The following is a 22,775-nucleotide window of genomic DNA, read 5'->3' as shown; positions in this document are numbered from 1 at the left end:
TTTTAACACCTCACTATCTATTTCTCAACCTTATTTTCCAGCACTTAAGCATTTGAACACATTTTTTAATGAAATAAATGATGTGTTTTGTCTTACAACTTAGAAAGGAGAACATACATGATGTAATATGTAATTGTCGCATCTGAAACTTCAGGAACAATTTATAAGAGCAAACAATATGGCCGCACAAATAATACATAAAGTTTTTAAACAAAGCAGAAATATCGAAACGAGAGGAAATCTTTAAAATTATCAAATATTCATGAACTACTAAAGTTTTCGGATGTTCACGTGACGAAGAAAAATATCTGTTGCACTACCTAATTTGTATACTACTAGAAATGAAGAAATGATCGGACACTTGCATTTAGAAACAATCTTCTGAAAGGAAGATCATAACTTCCTTGGAACAAGATAGTCAAATAGGTTAAACGTTAGCCATACATCTAAGATCAATTAATAAGCATGTTGAAAATTGGGATGTGGGATCCAGTGATGTTGATGTTGAAATACGAGCTAGTTAACACCAAGACACTGGTGTTTATGATGAAAAGGACCCGCTCTCAAACTCAGAGATGATCATCACGAGCACTCCACTCCAATTCTGATTCAAATTTTCTCATTCCTATTTTCAAGTCTTCGGATGACCTTTTTAAAAACTTTTTCAAAGTTTCTTTGAAATTGCTTTCAAATGGGAACTTTTTGCAACCTGTTTTATTTAACAAAATCAAACCTTCTGTGAACTTTTGGCAGAACGTGTGTATTATTGTTGAAAAAAACTTGTGCAAAATATTTTGCAAAACTAGTCAATAAAACTTTGTATTACTTCCGTTGGTAATCTTTATGTGCAAAATCTCTCAAAAAAAATTTGTGATTTTTTCTAGATCTTTTTCATTTGTTGTTTTCTTTTATGTATTAGTTGGAGAACATGATTGATTTTCTCAACCTTTATATGAGGAAAGAAAGGAATATGAAAAAATTGACAAGCATGTTGGCTTCTTATGGGGTTCTTATCTCTTTTTAAGGATGGGTGATATAGTTTAGCAGTCCGAAGAGGGCCCCACATCAACACTCTTGACAGAAACCAAAAGAAGAAATATGTTGCATTTTCCGAAATTGTACATGTACTAAATATTTATTTTTCTTAAGATCCTATCAAAAAGGTATTATTTTTAGATAGACAACCTTATTTTTTGAAGCATTGGTACATGTCATTGCATAAACAAAAGAAACTAAGAAAAAAGGAATACTATAATAATATTGAAAAAGAAAATAGATAATGAAAATTATAACTTTAAAGAAAAGAGAAATTAGGTTGATTACATTTACTTACTACTACTCCTATTTTGCCTATTTTTTCAAGAGAAATCTCTGAGAGCCATGTTGAGATTATTCATGAGCTCAACTGTTGTGGAAAAGCCTTCTCCAATCTGCACAAAAAATAAGCTGCTAATTAAATTTATGTAAAATAAATAAATTTGGGGTTGTGAAAACCATCTTCTGAAAGGGTGATCATAACTTCCTTGGAATAAGAGAATCAAATAGGTTGAACGTTAACCGTACATCTAAGATGCAATTAAGAACATTCACATAGTGATGGTCAATTGGGATATGGGATCCTTGCCTTTGCAGTGATGCTGATGCTGAAATATGTGTTAGTGAAAGGCAAGACGCTGGTGTTCATGATGGAAAGGCCCAGGCTCTCAAGCTTGGAGATGATCATCACAAGCACTCCGCTCCTCCTCTCGCAACAGATTTTCAGCAAGACGGTGTTCTCATGGATGGTTACCTCAACGCTTGAGTTGGAGTCACCACCAACACTCTCGGCACTCCCACTAGGACATGAGGTGTGCTGTTTGTCGGTGGAAGATATGTGGCCCTTCCCCTCAAAGACGGTGGATGACTCAGAGGATGTTCTCCTAGCGTTTTGCTCCTCTAGTGTCTTCACCTTCTCCTCGAGTTGCTTCACATACTGGATGGTGCTCCCTAGGATAGAGATCTTGTCCGTCTAACAAATGCAAAAGGTTAATAACTCAGGGTATAATAAGTACTCAAAAAACCTTCAATAATAAAGCTATACACCTGAATAGTTAACTATTTATCTGCATCAGTCAAATGGCTCCACACTTATTACGAGTCGATAGTTCATACACTTGAGTGGCAAAGGAAAGCAGGACTTTATCTATATAGCCTGAGAATGTAACGTGTAGCCCAACTTTATGATGTCTTAAAATAGCCTGATATATAACTAAAAACGGTACCACTCTCTACGCCTTAACACAAAACTAGATATAGCTCTCATATACTACATAGGTACAACCATACAAGTAGGTCGAAACAATAACCTTAAATTCAGATCAAAATTTACAACCAAATAATATATTTGTCCTAGCAGGAGGCCTCATTCTGGATCTTTCTCAATCGTCTTTCTACCTATATATTTGTTAGTGGTTAAGTACTTATTTTCAAGGCAGACTTCATGACAAGAGACATCCTGATTCCTGAGAGGTGATTAAGCACATATATTATCCTAGTGAATATATGAAGGGCCTTTATAGGCTTGATGTAGCGAGCGGAGGCCAAAAAAAAAAAGGTATAACCTGTGGAATGATACCCCATTCCATCTAGAGCATGATCTAAGCTTTTTGTGACTCATTCATATTTTAAATAAAATACATTCGACGGATGATAGCTAATTCCTTCTGTAGGCCTTTTCAGACGGTGCCTCTGAAACTGATTCAGAACCATAATAAAGTTGGACATGCAATAATCTTAGGATTAATAAAACGCATGCCAGTCTAACATTCGTTTCATGCATGACTAAGACTAGCCAATAGATCAACCACCCTTAGTCCCAACAACCACAAGTAATGATCAATGTCAATGGCCTAGCCATGCAGGTTTGCTGGTCAATGGTCACAGGGATGGGTGAGGTCTTTGACCCAGCACCGTGCGTCCGTGGCCCGGCTTTCTCCTGTACTGCGTCTATGGCCGGTGTACCGTACAATGATACAAGCTCAGAATGCATAAGCATTTGGATTATATATATTATCACTCTATTATTACCTTGGTGAGGTCAGGTACCATGGTAGCCAACGCCACGGACTGCTGCTGCATCTTCTCACGCCGTTTTCGCTCGGCAGCGACATGCTCCGCCGTGCTCAACTGCGACCGGCTCCGCCTCTCCGGCGGCTCCAGCGGCACCCCTTCGACGGCAACGTGAAGTTGAGCGTGCTCGCTGCCGGCAGCCCGCCGAACGAGAGGATGGTCGACGACGACGGCTGCCCTGGCTCGTTCTTGACTGCCACCGGGCTTCCAAACGACAGGTTCGGCAATGCCGGGGCACTCCCAAACCTCTGCAAGCCGGTCATGGCCAGCGTGCTTGGATGCCGTGGGTCTTGGTACAGCTGCTGCATCCCGGCGTGCTCTTCTTGCTGGTACATGTACGGTAATTCGTCCCGATCAGGTTCCTGGCATGGCCAGCGTCGATTGTAGCAAATCAAGATCAAAACGAATTAATTACTCGAAATCAAGGCAAAGAAATTCTCAGAACTCAATGTTCTTACTGGCTGTGACTCTGAATTCCTTTGGTTTGGTTCATCCATCGCCTCGATCCTACAAGATCAACACAAGATGATTAGGAATCGATACAACGTCGCGCTCAAAATGGAAAATAAAGCAAATACATTCATACCTCTTGATTTCTCCTTCGGTTCCGTTCTTTCATATGCTTCTAGTCTACTCTTTGTGCATATATACAGAAGACCTAGTGGGGTGGAGACTGGAGAGGGGCTTACATTGGGCAGATAAGGCCCAGGATCAAATATTTGCAAGATTGGATAATTGGATCTGCAGACGCACGCACGCGTTCCTATACCATACTCGCGCAATTTTGCTCCTCCCACACTCGAAATTTGCTGGCCAATCATTGAATGCCACGACAGCGTCTTCTTCAAGTCCGGCGAGAACTCCGGCGGGTTAGAGTTAGGATATGGGTTCGGGGGTGGGGGTTGGGAGTTACTTGTGACCTGCGGGCCTAGAGGGATCCGGGGTGGCTCGCCGGCCGGCGGTGGAGCCGGGAGAGACGGTGGGGGAGCGGAGGCGCCCGCCGGCCGTGGTCGTGGGCGGCGGCGGAGGCGGCGTTGCACCGCCGGAGCCGGGCGGTGAGCCGACGGCGGCGGGGGAGCTCGGCCGGAATTGATGACGAAGATGCCGGGGAAGAAATAAACCACGCGATGGAAGGAGGCCGTGGAGGGCGGTGGATTCGACGGCGCCCGCCGCCGGAGGCTGTCGGGCGCGAGCGGCGCATCGAGGGCGGCGTCGGGCCGTCGGAGCCTCGGGGAGTCGGGGATTCTGATCGGTGAATGGATAAGGCAGACATCCCCTTTTTTTTATGAATGCAGCTTTCCTATAGTTCTTTTCTTCTTTGGTCTTCTTTCGTTTGTGCTGACCGTTGACATCACAGCTATGATCTTTTTTTTGGGTCAAAATCCATCTTGTGATCTGCACTAGGTTTAGACAATTCCTTGCGCATATCTGAATAAGGCCTATCCGAAGATACTGCAGGTACGATGACAGTGACACCTGAATGCTACAAGGTGCTCATCTGTGCTGCAAACAAGTGTGCTTTGCTCAGAAACCACGCGATAGTTGCAGCTACAGTAGGTAGCAGCGATGGTGACATTTCCGTAGGGATGTCTGCTTCAGTTGTTGGAGTAAGTGAAGTTTAATTCATACAGAAGCAGATCCAAGAGCAACTTCAAATCTATGGTGTCGTCTTGTAATGCCACAGGTCAGTACTATTATGTTACAAAGGATGCTCTTTCCATTCAGCTGTCAATAAAGTTAGATTTATTTTGACATTTATCTGTAAGTAACATCATATTCATGTTCATGCCATCATCATATTGCGGCAGTAGTAACTTGGTATTTAATATCTTCTGGGAATCGCATCATCATTCCATGCATAAGTTTGGCAAACTTCTCGAAACTGAAAAGATAGATCCAGATTTTCAGTTTTTAGACGCTAATGTTAGCTTAGCAACCGAGACTCACTCATGGATACATTCTAATGTAATTTGAACCCTCTGTGTTCTTTTTTGTTCTCAAAACTGAAAAGGAACTCGCAGAAGTTTCTTGTAAAACAAAAAAGGGTCTAGCTAATTGTATGGACTTGGCAGTGACACCACTCCTGCTTGTTGGGCTGAACATCAATTGTTGTTGGGCTTTCACAACTTGAAGCTGCTGGCTTGCAGCAGATGTTTTCCCTCTCCCACAAGGCCCATGAAACATTGGGGGCGATTCTTTCTGTTATGTTGGCCCTGCTAAGTGATTGTACAACAAGGTTATGCCCAGCAGCTTTTTTTAATTACCTGGTTCAAGGATCTATATAATCTGAAACTGCAAATCTCAGCTTCAGTCACAGACAGCGCTGGTGACCACCTTCTGGTGACTGGTGTAAGTTCAACTATAATTCTCCGAAGATGGTTGTAAGTTCACCTACCTTCTGAATCGAAAGACGAATAAGAAAAATAGCTACTATCTCAGCTTCAGTCAGATGATTTACTTCTTCGGTGAATTGTCTGACACTCAACTAATCTTGAGTGAGAAAGGGAACAGCAGGGCGTGCATTGGACATCCTAGGGTTTCCTTTATAGCACACCACTTTCCAGGGCGAGCCTGAATTAATTGCAAATATGTCAATAACATTTAATTATGCTTGAACATCTCCATCGGCTGCATGTCAGCATTTTTTTAATGCAGGATTGTCAAAATATCACAATATTTTACTAAATCAAAGAGCGACCTCCTATCGGGCGGATACGCGTATGGGTCGATCATATCTGGTCTTCCCATTTCGGCACATTGAAGAGGGCATGTGGTTGGGTTCATTTTTTATTTCATTTTTCTCTCCTCTTTGCTTGCAAAATGTTTATGGTTTTATTTTTAAAAAATCACAACAGTTGTAGTAAGATTTTCTCACCTAATTCAATAATTTGAACATACACATGCATCGTTTTAATGCTCTGCTCAACAAGCTTTAAAAGAAAAATGTTCCTATTTAAATAAAAAAAATTCCAGCTTTACATGAAAAAGGTTCCATCTTAATTACAACTTTTTCCATCTTTACATGAAAAATTACAGCAAGATGAAAATATTTCAGTTTAGATAAAAAGGCTTAATAGCCATTTTGATCCTCAAACTTATCTCAGAGGCTCGTTTTAGTCTCTAAACTATCAAAAGGGCCACATCAGTCCTTAAACTATTATCTTTGGTCCAATATCCTCATGTGTTCTTAGTTGGCATGCCACGTCAGCTGGTCGGGTGCGCCACAAGTGAAACGTCCAGAGTATACATATACAATCTATAGAAGAAACTGTTGATGTCTAACAGATTTTTTTTCTAAAATCGAATGTATTGGCACTCTTGTCTGTAGCTGTAAAAAGTACAAGAAAGTCTGTACGACCTAATTGATTGCTCTTGCACCACATTGATCGATCAAAATGCAGCTCCTGCATGGCCCGAAATATACCCTACGCACCAATACCACTTGTTAATCTCACATATCTGTACCCTAAATGAAAGATTAAGTATACCAATGCAAAGAAGAGGAGCATCATTCAAGGCTTGCTTCTTTCGCGACCCAAAGCAAAGTTAGCTCCCAATGATAGATGATTCCTCTCTATTTCTACTGGGAGTAGCTTAGCATTAGCTCACTCACATGTGCAGCTGACGTGGCATGCCACATGAGACTGGGGAATGGATTGGACAAAAAAAAATAGTTTGGGGACTGAATTTGTCCTTTTGATAGTTTAGGGACTAAGTTGAACATCTGAGCAAAGTTTGGGGACCAAAATGGCTATTAAGCCAAATAAAAATATTCTATCTTGATTGATTTTTTTTCATTTGTTACACACAATAAGACTTATACAAAAGGAAAATTTAATTCATATAAAGAGATAATTTCACATTCGTAAATATTTTTTCATGTGACTCAATAATTTCAACATACAAGATTAACATATATAAAAAAAAGTTTGCTCAATTAAAAAATATTCCACCTTTAGGATAAAAAATTTCCATCTCAAATAAATATGTTCCACATACTTATCCGAGCGAATTTTTTCATTTTACCTAGAGGCAACTAAATGTAGTTTGTTTTTCAAAGAGAGCAAACGAGAATAGTATCATATTATAATATTTTTATTGGACTGCAATTTTTTGCATATTCAGCCATTCAGGGGGCAAGCCTTTGAAATATTGTTTTATTTTCTTTTTTTAAATTGCACATAATTGCATAAAAACACTAAAGTACACATACTTGAAAAAAATACTAGATAATTGAATTTAATATATATAGTCCCACAAAAGAGTGTAAACCACTCCATAGGTGTGTTTGACACATGGCACACCCTTCAAAATACAATCAAGCTGACAATGTGAGCAAAATGTAAATTGCCATCAAGTTAATGATGAGTTATGCAAACTATGTAGTACTGTGCCCATGGAGCAAACATGTGTAATGATGTATGATTTTTATAACTTATGCATTGTTGTAGTTCTGTGAATTTACTTTCTATGAAAAATTATATCCAACAAAAAAGATCTGCTCACTATACATGGATAATAAATTTTCATCTGCATATTCATAAAGGTACCATTGGACAAAGTTCATTTAGGGACTGAGTGCTCACATGACAAAAAACACTATTTTCTATAGAAGTAGTATAATTGTAGCATAAAAAAGCATATCCTTGCTTCCGTAGCACTAAGTTTATGTTTTCGTTAATTTCCTTTTCAAGAGTCAAGACATAGGAAATCGACCTCACCAACAGCTGAACAGATTTGCAATTGACAATATTTGCAGTTTACTTTGAAAACTCATAACTTTTCCATACGAACTTGAATGGCGCCAAAGTTTATATGAAAATATAGCCCGCAATGAGATCAAAAAATTTGCAATTGACAATATTTTCATTTGAAGTCACTTAAACAAACGAATTTAGAGGCCAAACTACCCAACATGGCTTTGTTGAGTTGCTTTTTTCACGTCAACCTCGAAATTATCTTTCCACAAAAAAAAAGCCATCCAATTTCGCGTTTGTATGCAAAATTTATCCCGTTTTACTGGACAATACGCAAGTTAGGATTTCTCAGCAAAGATTTTTCTTTCACCATGGGTAAAAGCTATTTTACCCAAATGTTGAACCCAGGTGAGCAAAGCTTCTCAATAAAGGATCAAACATAGGGCAAAGCTTTCATGTATTTGGGTAATGCACCAGATAAAAACAAGTTCTGTGGTTGACGAAACTTTATAGTTAACAAATTTTTTATTTGAAGTTGTTTATACATCTGAATTATCATCAAAAGTTTCAGCCAGCAATGCTGGTTAAATGGAAAAAAACAAGTAATGCATAGGTGGAGTGGCTAGGAGGCATCACGCGCGAGCAGGGTTAAAAAATCGTCAGTACAAGGGCTTATGGAGTAGTGATTGGTTCCTGGTAATCTTGAGAATTGAGTGGATTACAACATTCACTTGTTACACCCTTCAATTAACTAAGCATGCGAAATGTAACAATAAGAATAATGCACATAGGCAGTGATGGCAAGAGCACAAAAAAGTGACAATGAGCTACCATAATAAAGACCAAATGCCAAAAGTCAAAAAGGAAAAAAGTCAAGGAGATAAACACAAGGAGAAGAATTATTTGCTTATTCTCAGCTGATTGAAGACATGCACAAATCCTTCGAATAAATAATATAACCTTGCACACAACCAAGATCAACGAGAGAGGAGAGCCCAATCCGGAGCACCCAAAATTAACACACACTTGGAATAATATGTCGCAAGAACTCCTACGAGAGCTAGTTGTTAGCTAGCTTTTGGCTCTTTGGACGAGTGACCACCATCACCAGGGATCAGCTTGTCATCCTCCTCGAACTCAACCCAGACCGTGCTGATCGTCGTCTCCATCTTGCGCGCAAACGTCGTCGAACCCCCACCATCACTAGTCTCTGCCTCTGCCTCTGCCTCCGCCTCCGGCTCTTTCTCCTGGCCATCTTCTTCCGGGATGGGCACGGGCAACACCTCCATGGCGGAGGCCTGCGCCGGCGTGACGACCCTGACGAGAGGGTATTCGAGGCTCTTGCTGGCGTTGCTCCCCTTGCACTTGTGGTAGAACTCCTTGAGGTCCGGCGTCTGGGCGCACGCCTTCTTCAGGATCTCGTGAGCCGAGACCCTCATCGGCTTGCTCAGCCCGGCGAGGCTCCTCGACCGCAGCAGCATCGCGTCGAGGCCCTCTGTGAAGGCGTCGTAGACCTTGAAGCTCTCCCGGAGCACAATGCCGAACGCCGACCGGACGGCGGCGCAGCCGCTGGTGTTGTTGTCCGGCAGCAGCTGGATGGCGAGGTCCAGCAGCCTCTGGCACATGGCGAGCTTGAGCAGCAGCGTCTCGGCTTCGGCGTCGTGGGAGGAGGAGGAGGAGGGCGGAGGTGGTGGAGGCTTGCCGTCGTGGTTAGGCGGCGCCAGCGCCGGCGGCCGCCGCGCTGGCTCCAGGTTGCCGGCCTGGTTGATCACCCACTGCATGCGCTCCTCGAGGTAGGCCGAATAGCCGTGGACGAAGGCGCACGCGCCGGTGGCGGCCGCGGCGCCGGCGCTGACGTACGCGGCGCCGGCTCCGGCGGCGAGCGGGGAGCAGCTGCACCGCGGCGCGTCGACGCGGAGGTCGCGGGACGCCCAGAGGCCGCGGAGGTCCTGCTCGAAGTAGCGGTCGCCGGCGCGGAGGAGGCGGTGGACGAGGAGCAGCGAGCGGAGCGCCGCGGCCGGGGCGCGCGCCGCCTCGAGGCGCACCGTGATGCGCCGCGAGAGGAAAGTGATCGCGCCCGGCGCGTTGGAGACGAGGAAGAGGATCTCGTGGACGTGCCTGTCGTCGTCGCCGCCCCCGCCGCCGCCGGTGCACCGCTCGACGGCCGCCTCGATGTCGGCGAGGAGAGCCCGGTCGGGAACGGCCGCCGCCGAGGAGGCCTTGGTGGATGCTGTACCCGCGTGATCCATGAGTGACCCGATGGCTGCCCAAATCTTGCCCTTGAACACCTTCATGTCTTATATGCCCTCATGTGTGTCACGAGAGGATTAGAGAGAGGGCCGGGGGAGAAGAAGAGAGAGACGGTGCATGAGAGTTATAGCGCACTCCCTCTTGCGCATGCACTCACTTGTAAGTGGGCCTAGAGAGAGAAATGGAGAGAGAAGGAACCATAGATCATGGCTATTGACCATGGTCACATGAGAGTGTCTTCTTCACAGGAAATTCTTGAGAGCAGCCCCTGCGCATCAAGAAGTCCACTATTAGCCTTATGACTTGTGGAAAAGGGGTAGCAAGAGGAAAGCGAGCTCCCACTACATGGATGAGAGAGGGAGAGAGGTAGAGAGAGAGAGAGAAAGGGGTAGAGAGAGAGTGCAAGAAATTATATTCGGAGGTCAACTCTTGGGTGGGGGAATCAAATGCCTTTGGAATGAGGTGCCTCACGCATCAAAGGCTTCTTCCATTGGCATTTGGACAGGAGGTTTGACTCAAACAGCAATAGTTTTTTAGGATTAGCATATGGATTCCTTCACATCAACATCAAGCAAGGAGCTTTTTGAGAGGAATGTAGGATTTGGAAACTAATTAAAGGTGAGCCACAGTTTTAAACCACACTGGGGTACCTGTCCCAATAGGAACCTGCTGTCCCCCTCTCGGCTCCTAGCTGCATAGGTGAAGGATAATGTTAGATTTGCTTTATACTCAAATATCTATACTTGACAGGAGAATGGAGGGTAGCCGCTTTTGAACTGCTCATGGCGCGCCTAGTTTAAAGATGGCGTCCATGTTGCTGCTCCAATGCACTTTGTAGGACAAAGTGTGTCACCGGATGCGTGGGCAAATCGGATTGCGAAAAGTGTAAGCTCCACAATTTCACCCAAAAGATTATTTCGGTGGAAAGAAAAAAAATTGATGGTGCATGATTCCTAGCCATTTGAAACAACTCAACCCCACATATATTCTAATATTCTCCTTGTGTTATAATGGATGTGATAGCAGTGTGGTTAAAGTAGCTAGGAGAAATGGTAAAAAAAAAACTACAAGTTATCATTTTATTTGGAACAAAAGGAAGCTGGAATAATGCAACAGTTATGACATTATTCGATTTATTTAAGGACGCTTACAGTGACTAGCTAGATGTCTGGATTCAGGAACTATAGGGGCTTCATTTTTTTTTTCATGAAACAACTAAATGACTAATTCCAGTGAGCTAGTTGTTAAAAAAAAATGAAATCATATATCTGTGTCGAATTTTTGATGCCACTTGCTTCGGTCCACCGACCATACGTTCTTGTTCACAAAAGGATCAATCACATGTGTTGGTATTGACATCATTGAGTTTTTCAATGTGCATGTCCAAATGAGCAATGTCCCAGTTTTTACAAACCTTGTAGTTTCAAAACAGAAACACGACAAACTTTCTGATCCTTTGATTGCGTCCTCTTCTAGTGGTGGGTCATTGTTCACATGGCAAAGCCATCTCCTTGCATGCGCTATTGCACGAAGAACATTCCATTATATTGGAGAGGAGGGCAGAGGAAAGTGAAAAGGCGATACTCGACAAGAGTAAAGGCAAAGGAAGCATTTCAATTTGTTATAATTAATAACTTGCCTATTAGTGGAACACACAGTGAATTTGAAATTTCTGTGCTAGATGTTATTCTTTCTTGGCTCCTGCCTTAGTTTGACAAATTACAAAAAAATAGAGAAGGTAAAAGAAAAAATAATGCCAAGGGGGCAAGACACAAGTTGTGGTGCATGCAACACTAGCTAAGAATCTTCATATATTACAATAGGTGCAATTTGGCGTCTGCTTTGCTACAGCATCAGATTCAAATACATTAACAACGAAAGTAGTTTTTTGATTAATTAATTGTCATTAGATTGAGAAAAATATGTCCCAATAATTGAAGATAAAACGTGTAAAATAGAGATGGATCCAAAGTGTGTAGCAATACACAAATAAAGCATCCACCATACTTTAAAAAGTAAAATGAAGCTATATATATATGGATTCTGTTTTGCCGACATCAATTTTTTGTATTGTTGTTGTGATTCTTTGAATTGTATTTTCTTTGATACAAATGATGAGACGATTCTAAAATAGTGTTGTTTTGACTAAATTGACACTCTCTCTAGCGAAAAAGAGTGTTGTTTTGGGTGAATTTCTAAAATATTTTCTGTAATATATTTGTAATTGACACGAAATTGAAATGCGAAGATTAGTTCAAATGCACTTTCATAAAGGTATACCTTTAAAATTTTACAATTTCATAATGATTGCAATTGATGCCCACTGATGTCCCTTTGTAGGGACCATGCCAGTGGCAGAGCAGCCTCATATTTGTGGTGCAAGGAAGTAATACATCCAGAACATGCATGTTTAACATTCCATTTGATCAAAATTCATAACGTGGAGCAACTAAAAGCTTATTAATCACTACACCTTTTAGAACATTATTGATTATTACACCCGACTTGTTAGCACAGACAAAATTATTGCAAATTCGAACCTTGTTGTAATGTAACTTGGCTCTGGGGATGCAAATTTGTACCCAATGGGTACTAGTTCATTTTCGTTCCATTTTCCATGCTTTGTAATCTGGATTAGGTCAATTGGACGAATTTCAGGTTCCTAGTTGTGACGAAAAAGAAATCAAAACTTGCATCACTACTTGGCGTTTCTTATTAAAGATGAGGATGGACACAAGAAGCCAAAATAATCACCCTTTCTTTCTTGAAAATGGGAAATATAGGTCATTCATCTGAAATCTAATAAGAAAGACACGCCTATGCTGCAAATACTAAATATAACTAACTGGTAGTCTTGTCTAGCTTCGTGCCTTTTTTTTAGTATTTCTTGCTCCATTTTAAAACAACTGCACTTACTAAAAATTTCTATATTTTAGAAGGTATAACTTTGAATTCAACTTTAGATTGAAGAAAATAGTTTTATTTATGAAATTTTGCGAAAATTTTGTTTGTCACCAACCCAAAAATGTTCTCATTTTACTTATTTGAATATAATTTCTGACTACATACATTAGCAAATATCAAAACATGATGAATGAATATTTGAGAGAGAAAAGCAAAAGGAATGCCTAATTTTACTACAAATGTTTAAAATAAATACTTGTAGCACTATCTATTTTTAGATAAATAATGATTTATTGATCTTACACAATTACATGACGCTATTTCTGGCTTCTACACAACTAGGATGTACAGAGTTCCTTTCACTATCGTGAAGTTGCAAAGAGGTGGAGCTGCTGCAAATGCGCGACGACAACTACCCGGCCCAAGTCAGAAGAAGCTACCGTGGCATCCAAGCTGCTACACCACTTGAATCATAATATCTACCGCCGAAAAACCCTAGACCCCCATTGTTGTCGCCAGGATTTAGCACGCCAGCCAGGAGAGAAAAAAATCGGGATAAACATGGACAAAGTCAAAAAGGCGCTGAAACAGACCACAAAGAATCGGGATAAACATGGACAAGTCAAAAAGGCAAGGTTGGCAGAGTGGCAGATAAAGCTTGATAGGCTGCAAACTGGACAGGGACATGAACACATCAGAAAACCAAAAAGCAGAGGAGCCGGGGAAAGCAAGACCGCGATCGGTGCAGATATGCTTGTAAACTACACGGGGAATCCGATCCGATGCAGTCCTCTCCCTCCCTCGCCGATCTGTAGTACGTTATGTTCCATTGACAAGCTGCAGAACCGCCAAAGTCAAACCCCCACTACTCTGGTTTACACCGTTCATAAGCTGACTCAAAAAAGTATGCAAAGATATGGTGCTGGAAGGAAAGATGATGAAGCAATTGCTGAAATTGAGTCATGGGTTCATATGATCAACAAACAAATCTATACACCCTGACGAGATGGAACAAACCATCAGATGGCAGGTGCAAACTACACTTTGGGCTGGTTTGGCAGTCCAGTTCCCCGCGGGGTTCCCAGCCTTTTTCCCGCGAAGGAAGGTCGTACCGATTGTTTTCGCAGGGCTACCAACCGACGACTTTGGCAGCTCGCTAGGACAGGGACTTCAGCCCAAGCGAGCCCAATTTCCCTTAGGTAATGTGCCCGACCTACGGAGATCATGTAGTTCTCCCCATCCGCATCTCCTCGTGCTCTCGTCTCGCACACTCCCGCCGAAAGCCGCCGCTGCCGCCGGCCGCCTCCACCTCCACCGCCAGCCGCCTCGCGACTTCCTCCAAGAATCCCAGTCCAGGTGCGCCTCCTCCAACCCTTCTCCGATCCCCATCTCCTCTGAATCGTCCCCTTCTCATCCGCTTCCTTTCTTCGCTAGGGTTCTGCTCCGGCGCTAGGGAGATGGAGTATGGGTAGGTGGCACCGCTTGCTCCTGCAGGAATCTGCCACCACTGCCGATCACCGTCGTTGCTCCTGGCGTCTCCCTTCTCCCTGATTGCTCCCAGGTCAACCTCTCGCTGCAGGTACGGTCTCGTCACCATGCATCTTCTGCTTCATGTTCTTTATCCATGTTTGCCTTCCTTAGATTCAGTTGACTTGCATCTCTGTACAGTTATATTTATGAGTTTTCTGGCTGTGTCGTGCACATGTATGCATTACATTCAGCCGAGCTGGATTTAGGATATATACTATAATCCATCTGTAAATCGTATATCCATCTTTGTGCAATTATGTTGATTGGTAATTGAGTGCACCATGAGTCAATTTTGTTGGTCGTTCTTGTACTTGATATTATATTTGAGAAATAAAGTATCTGCAAATTAGTATTGTAGAGCACTTGCTTCCAAATCTGATCAAAATTCTCAGAATAATATTTGCATATGATAGTTAGAAGTTGTGTTTTATATAAAGAGCAAATCAATTTTGGAACCATCAGTTAATGCTTCGAACCTTATTACATTTTTTACTTTTGTATAGAAAATGGGGAACTATATTCAATGATTTTCTAGTTTCAACACTTTGATTAACCTTGGAATGATACTTGTTGATGTGGTTGCTCTGTTTTTTAGTAGGTATCTACACTGCAATATCTCTTGGTGACTGCTGAGAAACAATAAACCATGTGCTCTAGAATATCTCTATGTTCTATTCTTCGTGCATTTCCTTTCCAGTTTTAAGTTGTACTTGTTTTTGCCTTACTAGATAATGGGGTCTTCAGACGAGCAAGTTAGGCAGTTCTTGGCTTCTTGTTGGAGGAGAAGGAAGAGGATAATGAGCTATTTTTTATACTTGTTCCTACCATAATTCCGTACCTACCAGAAGGGAAAATGCCCGTGCACACATCTTCTCTTCCTTGTGCCAAAAAGGTTAAGGTAATCCTTGAAGGACACCCAAGTTGGTGTAAAGTTGAGTTCCGTATGGAACCTGAAATATTTAAAGCCACAACGGACTTTCTTAGAAGAGAGAATTTGCTCCGTAACACACAAGGTGTTGCTGTTGAGGAGCATCTTGGGATGTTCATGTTCATGCTTTCACACAATGCAAGCAACCAAAGGCTACAAAAAGCTTTTCAACATAGTGGTGAGACGATCCATCGGAAAATAACAGAAGTTTTCAAAATAATTCCTGCATTGACTCATTGATTTGTGAGACTTCCAAGTTTATTCCAAACTCATATCAGAATCACGACAAATCCTCATTTTATGCCCTTCTTTCAGATGGGCATAATCCTTTCCCCAATCTTTTCTTTGCTTGTGTGCCAAGTCCTTAATTTCTTTCCTTCTGTGCAGAATTACATTAGTGCAATCGATAGCACTCATATACCAATCACCATCGTAGAAGACAAGGCCCCTCCCTATAGAAATAGGAAAGGAACCCTATCACAGAATGTTATGTTAGCCTACAACTTCGACCTTAACTTCACATTCATTTCATGTGCATGGGAAGGGTCAGTATCAGATGCAGGAGTCCTTAGATCTGCTGTTAGCAAAGGATTTATTGTGCTAGAGGGGAAGTTCTATCTTGTAGATGGTGGGTACGCAAATACATCATCCTTTATTACCCCATATCAAGGAGTTCGGTACCATCTCATTGAATTTAGAAGGCGTCATTCATCTCAAAGTGGTTATGCAAACTACAGAGAACTGTTCAACCATCGCCATGCATTGCTTCACAACCATATACAGAGGGCCATTGGTGTTCTAAAGAAGAGGTTCCCGATTCTGAAAGTAGGCACTTTCCATCCCATAGAAAATCAAATCAAGATTGCAGCTACATCAGTTGCATTTCACAATATAATTAGAGGGCAAAATGGTCAAGAGGGGTGGTTGGATGACCAATCAGAGTATATCCCAACGGATCAATATGTTGACGTGCCGGAGGGGGACACCAACTATCCAAGTGAGGTGGAGTCAAACGATGGCAGTACTCTAAGAGATCAGATCGCACACCAAATGTGGGCTGCTTATAATAATAATAATTAGTTTTTTTGTTGCTTTGTACTTCATCTTAACATGTTTTGGAAAATGTAGGCATCGCAGGAGAAGCTGATAGGACTGCTTGGAACTCTACTTATGAGAAAGATCTTGTTGAAATATTACATGACTACAAAAATAACCCCAAATATAAAGGTCAAAATGGTTAGGTATCAGAGGGCTGGAGGATTATCACAAGAAAGTTCAATGTCGTAGCTCATTTCATAAAGAAGCAGGTGCAGGAGAAGGAGAAGGAGTCAAAGCTAATTACAAGGCACTAAGAGATGCTAAAAGAGATAGTGGTAATGGTTGGAATGAATCTTTGTGTATGATACTAACGGAACCAAAAGTATGGGAGAGCTAATTGCGGTAAGCCATTTGAACTCTATATAAAATATGCTAGAAAGTAGCTAAGTTATTGTGGTTAACTAATTATCCTTTTCTATTACATTCAATAAAATCATCCAAAAGTAGCAAAGTTTCACAAAAAGCCATTTCCCTTCTTTTACCAATTGGAATCACTATATGAAGGTGAAGTTTCCTCACTTGCATATCTTAATTTGTTACTTTTAGCATCAAACAATTTATTGGTTCTTTGAAACTCATCTGATCTGAGTTCCAATCGTATCTGTGAACAGGAAGTGTTGCTACAGAAAACCTAAACTTTACGTCATCTACACCTACTCCTGATCTCCCTCCTCCAACTCTTGCTCTCCCTCCTCTATCTCCTGTTGAAAGAAGTAATTCTGAACAAAGCCTTCGTGATGATCTCAGTCTCTATGGTACAATGTTGAAAGAAGTAATTCTGAACAAAGCCTTCGTGATGATCTCAGTCTCTATGGTACAATGTTGAAAGAAGTAATTCTGAACAAAGCCTTCGTGATGATCTCAGTCTCTATAGTACAAATCCCTTTGCCTCCAGTTTTGATATCCAAGAGACCTTGAGGGCACATAATGAAAACAATGAAGCTCAATATACCTCATCAAATCAAGATTCAAGGCAGGAAGAAGGTGAAAAAAAACGTAAGCAAAGTCACGTTGGATCTTCTCTTGAGGGATATGTGGAGTACAAAAAGAGCCAAACCAGCAAAACTTTGGAAACTCTTGAAGAAAAGAAAAGGCGTGAGGAAGAATTTTTAATTGAGAAGTGTGTTGATCAAGTGGATGATATGGTTGAATTAACCAATGAGAAGTCATATGCCTTGGATCTTTTTGAATCTGAGACACTTAGGAAGACATCATTACAACCAAGAATCCTAACGTTCGATTATTATGGCTAAAGCGAAAAATCAGGTATGTCTCTTTGAATATGCTCAGTGTATGATTCATGAAAAACATACTTGTCTGATCATGCTGACTTGAAATGTAAGTAGGGTTGGTATAAATATGATTGAATAGATGAATTTCTAATGCTTGTGTAACCATGTAAAATTTTGTTTTGTGTGAACCTTCTTCTACTAACATGGCTAAATTATTTCATTTTTTTTGGTTAATTGCAGAGCCCTTATGGGAAGCACTATATGATCCGAGAATCAGTCGCCAAGATCCCAAAGGTAGCTGCATTGTGCAATCCTTATTGGCCAGCGTAATCCATTGTTAATTTATTCAACCAGCTTCTTTCCTAGGTACTGCTATTGTAGATGCATCTAGTTAATATAGCTGTTCTGATGGACGCTCCCTTCTTTGATCTGCTAGTTCACCAGTTTTTACGATTTAGAATGCCTGAAATCAAATGTTCAGAAACATATGAACTAACAGGAGATGAAATGGGTTCTGGGCTAGTGCTAAGATAAATTAAGATACGGAGATAATCTAGCATGGCAAATCATCATGGAAAGATCCTGAAAGTGGGGGTTCATACCTGATAGGCTAGTGAGCACTTGAAATTCCAATGCTGATGTCTTGTCACACCATATTTTCTAACTTTGCACTGATTTAACAATGGCAGGATAATTTTCAGATCAGGAAATTAGTAGGCTTAGCTGCACAGGAGGTAGCCAGCCTTAGTGCCATGCTGATGGGGCTCTAGCGGTTCAGTTACAAGTATAGTTCATAATGAAGTATAGTTTACTCTGTACCAATGCATTAGTGATGGATTACTATTTCAATGAGAGGTAGCTACGGGTTGTAGGACTCAGGTTGTGTCAATCAGTTACAAGTACAGTTTGTTGGTTATTGTACTTATTTCTCCATAGCACCAGTTTCCGTTAATTACTAATTATGTGCTTGTATTATCTGATAAAGCCCGAGGGATCTAACAAGGATTGACATGGTGCTCCCGGAAGGCTATCCTATTTCTACGATGGAATTGCATCTATTAATCCCATAAATACAGAGTGTAATTTGTCCTGCATGCATCTACTTGCATAGCACTTGGTGGAAGAACTATAGATACAGAGTCACTACGGGAACCAGAAACTTTGCCGAGTGCCACAGGCACTCGGCGAAACCCCAAAAACACTCGGCAAAGGCTTTGCCAAGTGTAACACTCGGCAAACAGCACACGGCAAATTTTGTGTCGGCGAAGACTAGTTTGCCGAGTGTCAAAACGCGAGCACTCGGCAAACATTTTGCCGACGGCTAAAAACACTCGGCGAAAAGATGTACTCGGCGAAATACGCGCTGACGGCGTCGGGCGTAACGGCGGGTTTGCCGAGTGCCAGACGGGAGGCACTCGGCAAAGACCCGGCGTTTGCCGAGTGCCAACACTCTGCAAAGCCGGCTTGTTTGCCGAGTGTCCTTGCCCTTGGCACTCAGCAAACATGGTGTCTTCGCCGAGTGTCAGGGGGTGGGCACTCGGCAAACAACCCTGCCCGTGTAGTTGGGAATTAGGGCCTTTGCCGAGTGCCTCACGCCTGGCACTCGGCAAAGACCCCTTGTTTGCCGAGTGCCTTGTCCCTGGCACTCGGCAAACAAGCTGTCCTACACCTGGGAAATACACCTTTGCCGAGTATTTTTCTGACCGTCACCACAGTCTACCTCCAGAAACCTAGACGATTCGCACTTCACACAGTATTTTGCTTCCGCATACTCTTTCCTAAATAAGATGCATCCATTCGGGCAAGCATGTATATGCTCGTATGGCATCTTAAGTGCACGAAGGAGTTTCTGTGCCTCATACATGCTCTTTGGCAAGATGTGACCAACCGGGAGTAGGCTTCCAAAAACTGTCAACATAATATCAAACGCGTCTCGACTCAAACTAAACTGAGACTTCACAGCCATTAGGCGTGCAATGGCATCTAGTTGAGAAACCTTGGTATGGCCGTGAAGATGTTGGTGTGCCGCAGACAACATTTTGTAATAAGCCTTAGCGGTAGCCTCTGGCTCCTCCTCCCTACGTGCTTCTTCGAAGTGTGCTTCATGATAGTCATTTAACATGTCTCCCACCCCGGCATCATCATCAAATTCCTCGATGCGTTGTCTCAAGACCTCCTCTCTCCCACGGTCAGATTCACCATGGTAGATCCACCTGGTGTAGTCTGACGTAAATCCGTTCTTCACCAGATGTTTGCCCATGTCTAACTTGGTTTGCCGACGCATATTTCCACATTTGCTACACGGACACCAAGTCGATCGAGCTCCATTGACACTTGCAAACGCCCGTTCCAAGAAAGCATCCGTCTTGTCAAGCCATTCATTGGTCAACGTATTCTGACTAGTGCGACCCGTGTACATCCACTGACGATCCTCCATCCTCTACCATTTAAGTGAGTAATACAAAATTCACATTGCATATACACGTTCCTATATTGTCTACTAGGTAAAGATAGGTCCTAATCCCACCCGAGGATGTGTAGGTGGGTTTAGTATCCATGGTCTACTCCGACCCCTCGAGATAAAATTTCGGCAGCACCTCCCCGCTGTTCTCCAAATACACGTCCTTGATAGGAGATTGTGTATCTGGAGAACAACAGGGAGGTGCTGCCGAAACTCTATCTCGGACCGAAATAGATCATGGATACTAAACCCACCTACACATCCTCGGACTGTCCAAAAAACGTGGACAATTCGAAACAAATACGGTTATAGATATGCAAAAATCTGCATATTTCCAACCGTATCTATTTCGAACGGGAGACGTCTAACTAGGTTACGTGATATACAAACATTATACGGAAAGAAAGGTGTAGGATGCCTCACCTTGCTATCCTGCAAAGTGACGACTGGAGGACGGTAACGTACGCTCTCCTGAAAAAAAAAATACTCCTGTCAAGTTAAAATTTCGACAGCACCTCCCCTGCACGGGGAGGTTTCCTACACCTGCATCAAATAAAACGGCTCAATGGCCGACAATCACATCTACAACATCACAACGGCACGATGGCCGACTCTACAACAAGCATGATAATATTGCATCAATTCACCTAGTGCTGGGACCGGGGGCGGTGCGTCGGGGCTGGTCGGGGGTCGGGATCGATCCGGGACGGTCGGGGGCTAGCCGGGGGCCGACCGTGGGCGGCCGGGGGTCGGGGCCGGCTGGGGCGGCGCGGGGCGGCCAGAGGCGGCCGGGGCCGGCGAGCGGCGCGGGCCGGGGCGACGTCGGGCGGCGCGGGCAGCGCGGGGCGGGGCGGCGGCGCGGGCAGCCGGGGGCGGCGCGCGGCAGCGGCGCGAGGCGTGCGGCGCGGGTGGCGAGCGGGGCGGGCGGCCGGGGGCGGCGCGTGCGGTGCGTGTGCTGATGCCTGTGCGTGTGTGGTTGTGTGCGTGTGGGGACTTAGCCGGATGATATTCGAAACCTTTGCCGAGTGCCCCTGATCTAGCACTCGGCAAAGGCATTTTCACCCTTTGCCGAGTGCTAGATCAGGGGCACTCGGCAAAGGGTATTTTTCCCCCACATTGCTTACTGACGCTGGCACGTGGACCCACGGTACTCTTTGCCGAGTGCCCGGGGGATGACACTCGGCAAACATTGTTTGCCGAGTGCCCTACTGCGACACTCGGCAAAAAGGTACCTATATTGCATGTGCAACCACACTTTTAGTAATTAAAAGTATGTAAACTTTGTGTAAACCTAGTCAAATTCACTAAACATTGCGTATTACATTTTTTAAGTAATATTGTTCCATTATTTCATGGATTTATAGCTCATATTTAATTTATATCTATTAAATTCATATACTTGCAATTAATAAATAAAAATTATCAAACGGATCCAAAAAATCCACAAAATTTGACATGAACCAATCTATGTTCTCTATGGCCTATAAAAATAAATTGGGACTCAATGATAAATTCAAGTATCGATTCGTCTCAAAATCTTACCGGATCCTTCCAACTTCTACGAATCCTCTCCGGAGATGCTTCGAATTCTAAACATCATATGTCAAAACTTGTGCGAAACCTTGTCAATTTTTTACCACAGCCTCTGCATATGAAATCATAGCATCTTGCAAAATCTCGTGATTTTCAAACTTCATTTGTATTTTTGAGAATTAAACAATCATTTGGCCACACGTTCGTAGTCGTGTTTCCTTAATAAAATGTTCGAAATTTCTTTTCATTCTTTGGGTAAGACCTCAATTTGGACTCACTAACATGAATATGATTTTTCCACTCATATTATTCCATTATTCCAAACACCTGCAGTTCAAATTTGACTTAAATCATCAAATTACTCTAAATGAAATTAATTGATTAAATATAGCAAACAGGTCAATAAGAAGTCCACCTTGTACCATGCAGTGCTAAATCTCATACATGTGGAGTATAAAATAAAAAGTTTGGAGGGCGGAGGAGGAATTTTTTTTTTGCCGAGTGTGCCAAAAAACACTCGGCAACCCCCAGGTTTGCCGAGTGCCTCAAGGGACACTCGGCAAACTAGCATCTTTGCCGAGTGCCCCATCGGGACACTCGGCAAACTCCATGTTTGCCGAGTGCCCATCGAGACACTCGGCAAACATGGAGTTTGCCGAGTGCCCCCCATCGATACTCGGCAAACCCTAACGTCCGTCACGGCGACGGCACAGCGCGGCACGTGGAAGTCACGTGCTCAAGTATTTGCCGAGTGCCCCATGTTTGCCGAGTGCCCCGTGGGTGTTTGCCGAGTGTTTTTTTTTTGTGGCACTCGGCAAATCGTGTTTTCGCCGAGTGTATTATTTTTTGCCGAGTGTTTCTAGGATTGCACTCGGCAAACCGGTCATTCGCCGAGTGCCCGCAATAATACACTCGGCGAAGAAATTACACTCGGCGACTTTGAGGTTTCCGTAGTGAGTTTAATTTTCACAGAATTTTAATTATATTTATGTAATGATGAGAAATGACCATGGTTTTAGAATTTTTAAAATGTA

General features: G+C 42.8%; 1 protein-coding gene, 1 long non-coding RNA gene and 2 pseudogenes across 2 annotated transcripts; 1 reads left to right on the top strand and 3 right to left on the bottom strand.

Annotated features, from left to right (window-relative positions):
* Positions 1-1,233: 1,233 nt before the first annotated feature.
* Positions 1,234-4,367, bottom strand: LOC117866361 (transcription factor bHLH18-like; annotated as a pseudogene).
* Positions 4,368-8,686: 4,319 nt separating this feature from the next.
* On the bottom strand, positions 8,687-10,458 carry LOC117866458 (putative clathrin assembly protein At1g33340). The gene has a single exon (XM_034750663.2). It carries the CDS (start codon positions 10,097-10,099, stop codon positions 8,873-8,875), a length of 1,227 nt encoding a protein of 408 aa, XP_034606554.1. The 5' UTR covers positions 10,100-10,458; the 3' UTR covers positions 8,687-8,872.
* A 4,762-nt stretch (positions 10,459-15,220) lies between these two features.
* On the top strand, positions 15,221-16,660 carry LOC117866683 (uncharacterized; annotated as a pseudogene).
* Positions 16,661-17,291: 631 nt separating this feature from the next.
* LOC140223578 (uncharacterized) lies at positions 17,292-22,322 on the bottom strand. The gene is made up of 3 exons (XR_011898915.1): positions 21,751-22,322; positions 20,632-20,679; positions 17,292-17,428 (listed from the first exon to the last, which is right to left on the bottom strand). It is a non-coding gene; the product is annotated as an uncharacterized lncRNA (long non-coding RNA).
* Between the last annotated feature and the right edge of the window lie 453 nt (positions 22,323-22,775).

This window comes from Setaria viridis, chromosome 8 (genome assembly GCF_005286985.2).
Source record: "Setaria viridis chromosome 8, Setaria_viridis_v4.0, whole genome shotgun sequence".
NCBI lineage: Eukaryota > Viridiplantae > Streptophyta > Magnoliopsida > Poales > Poaceae > Setaria > Setaria viridis.
Note: the sequence above shows the minus strand (reverse complement) of the source record. Positions and strands in the feature narration are given on the sequence as shown.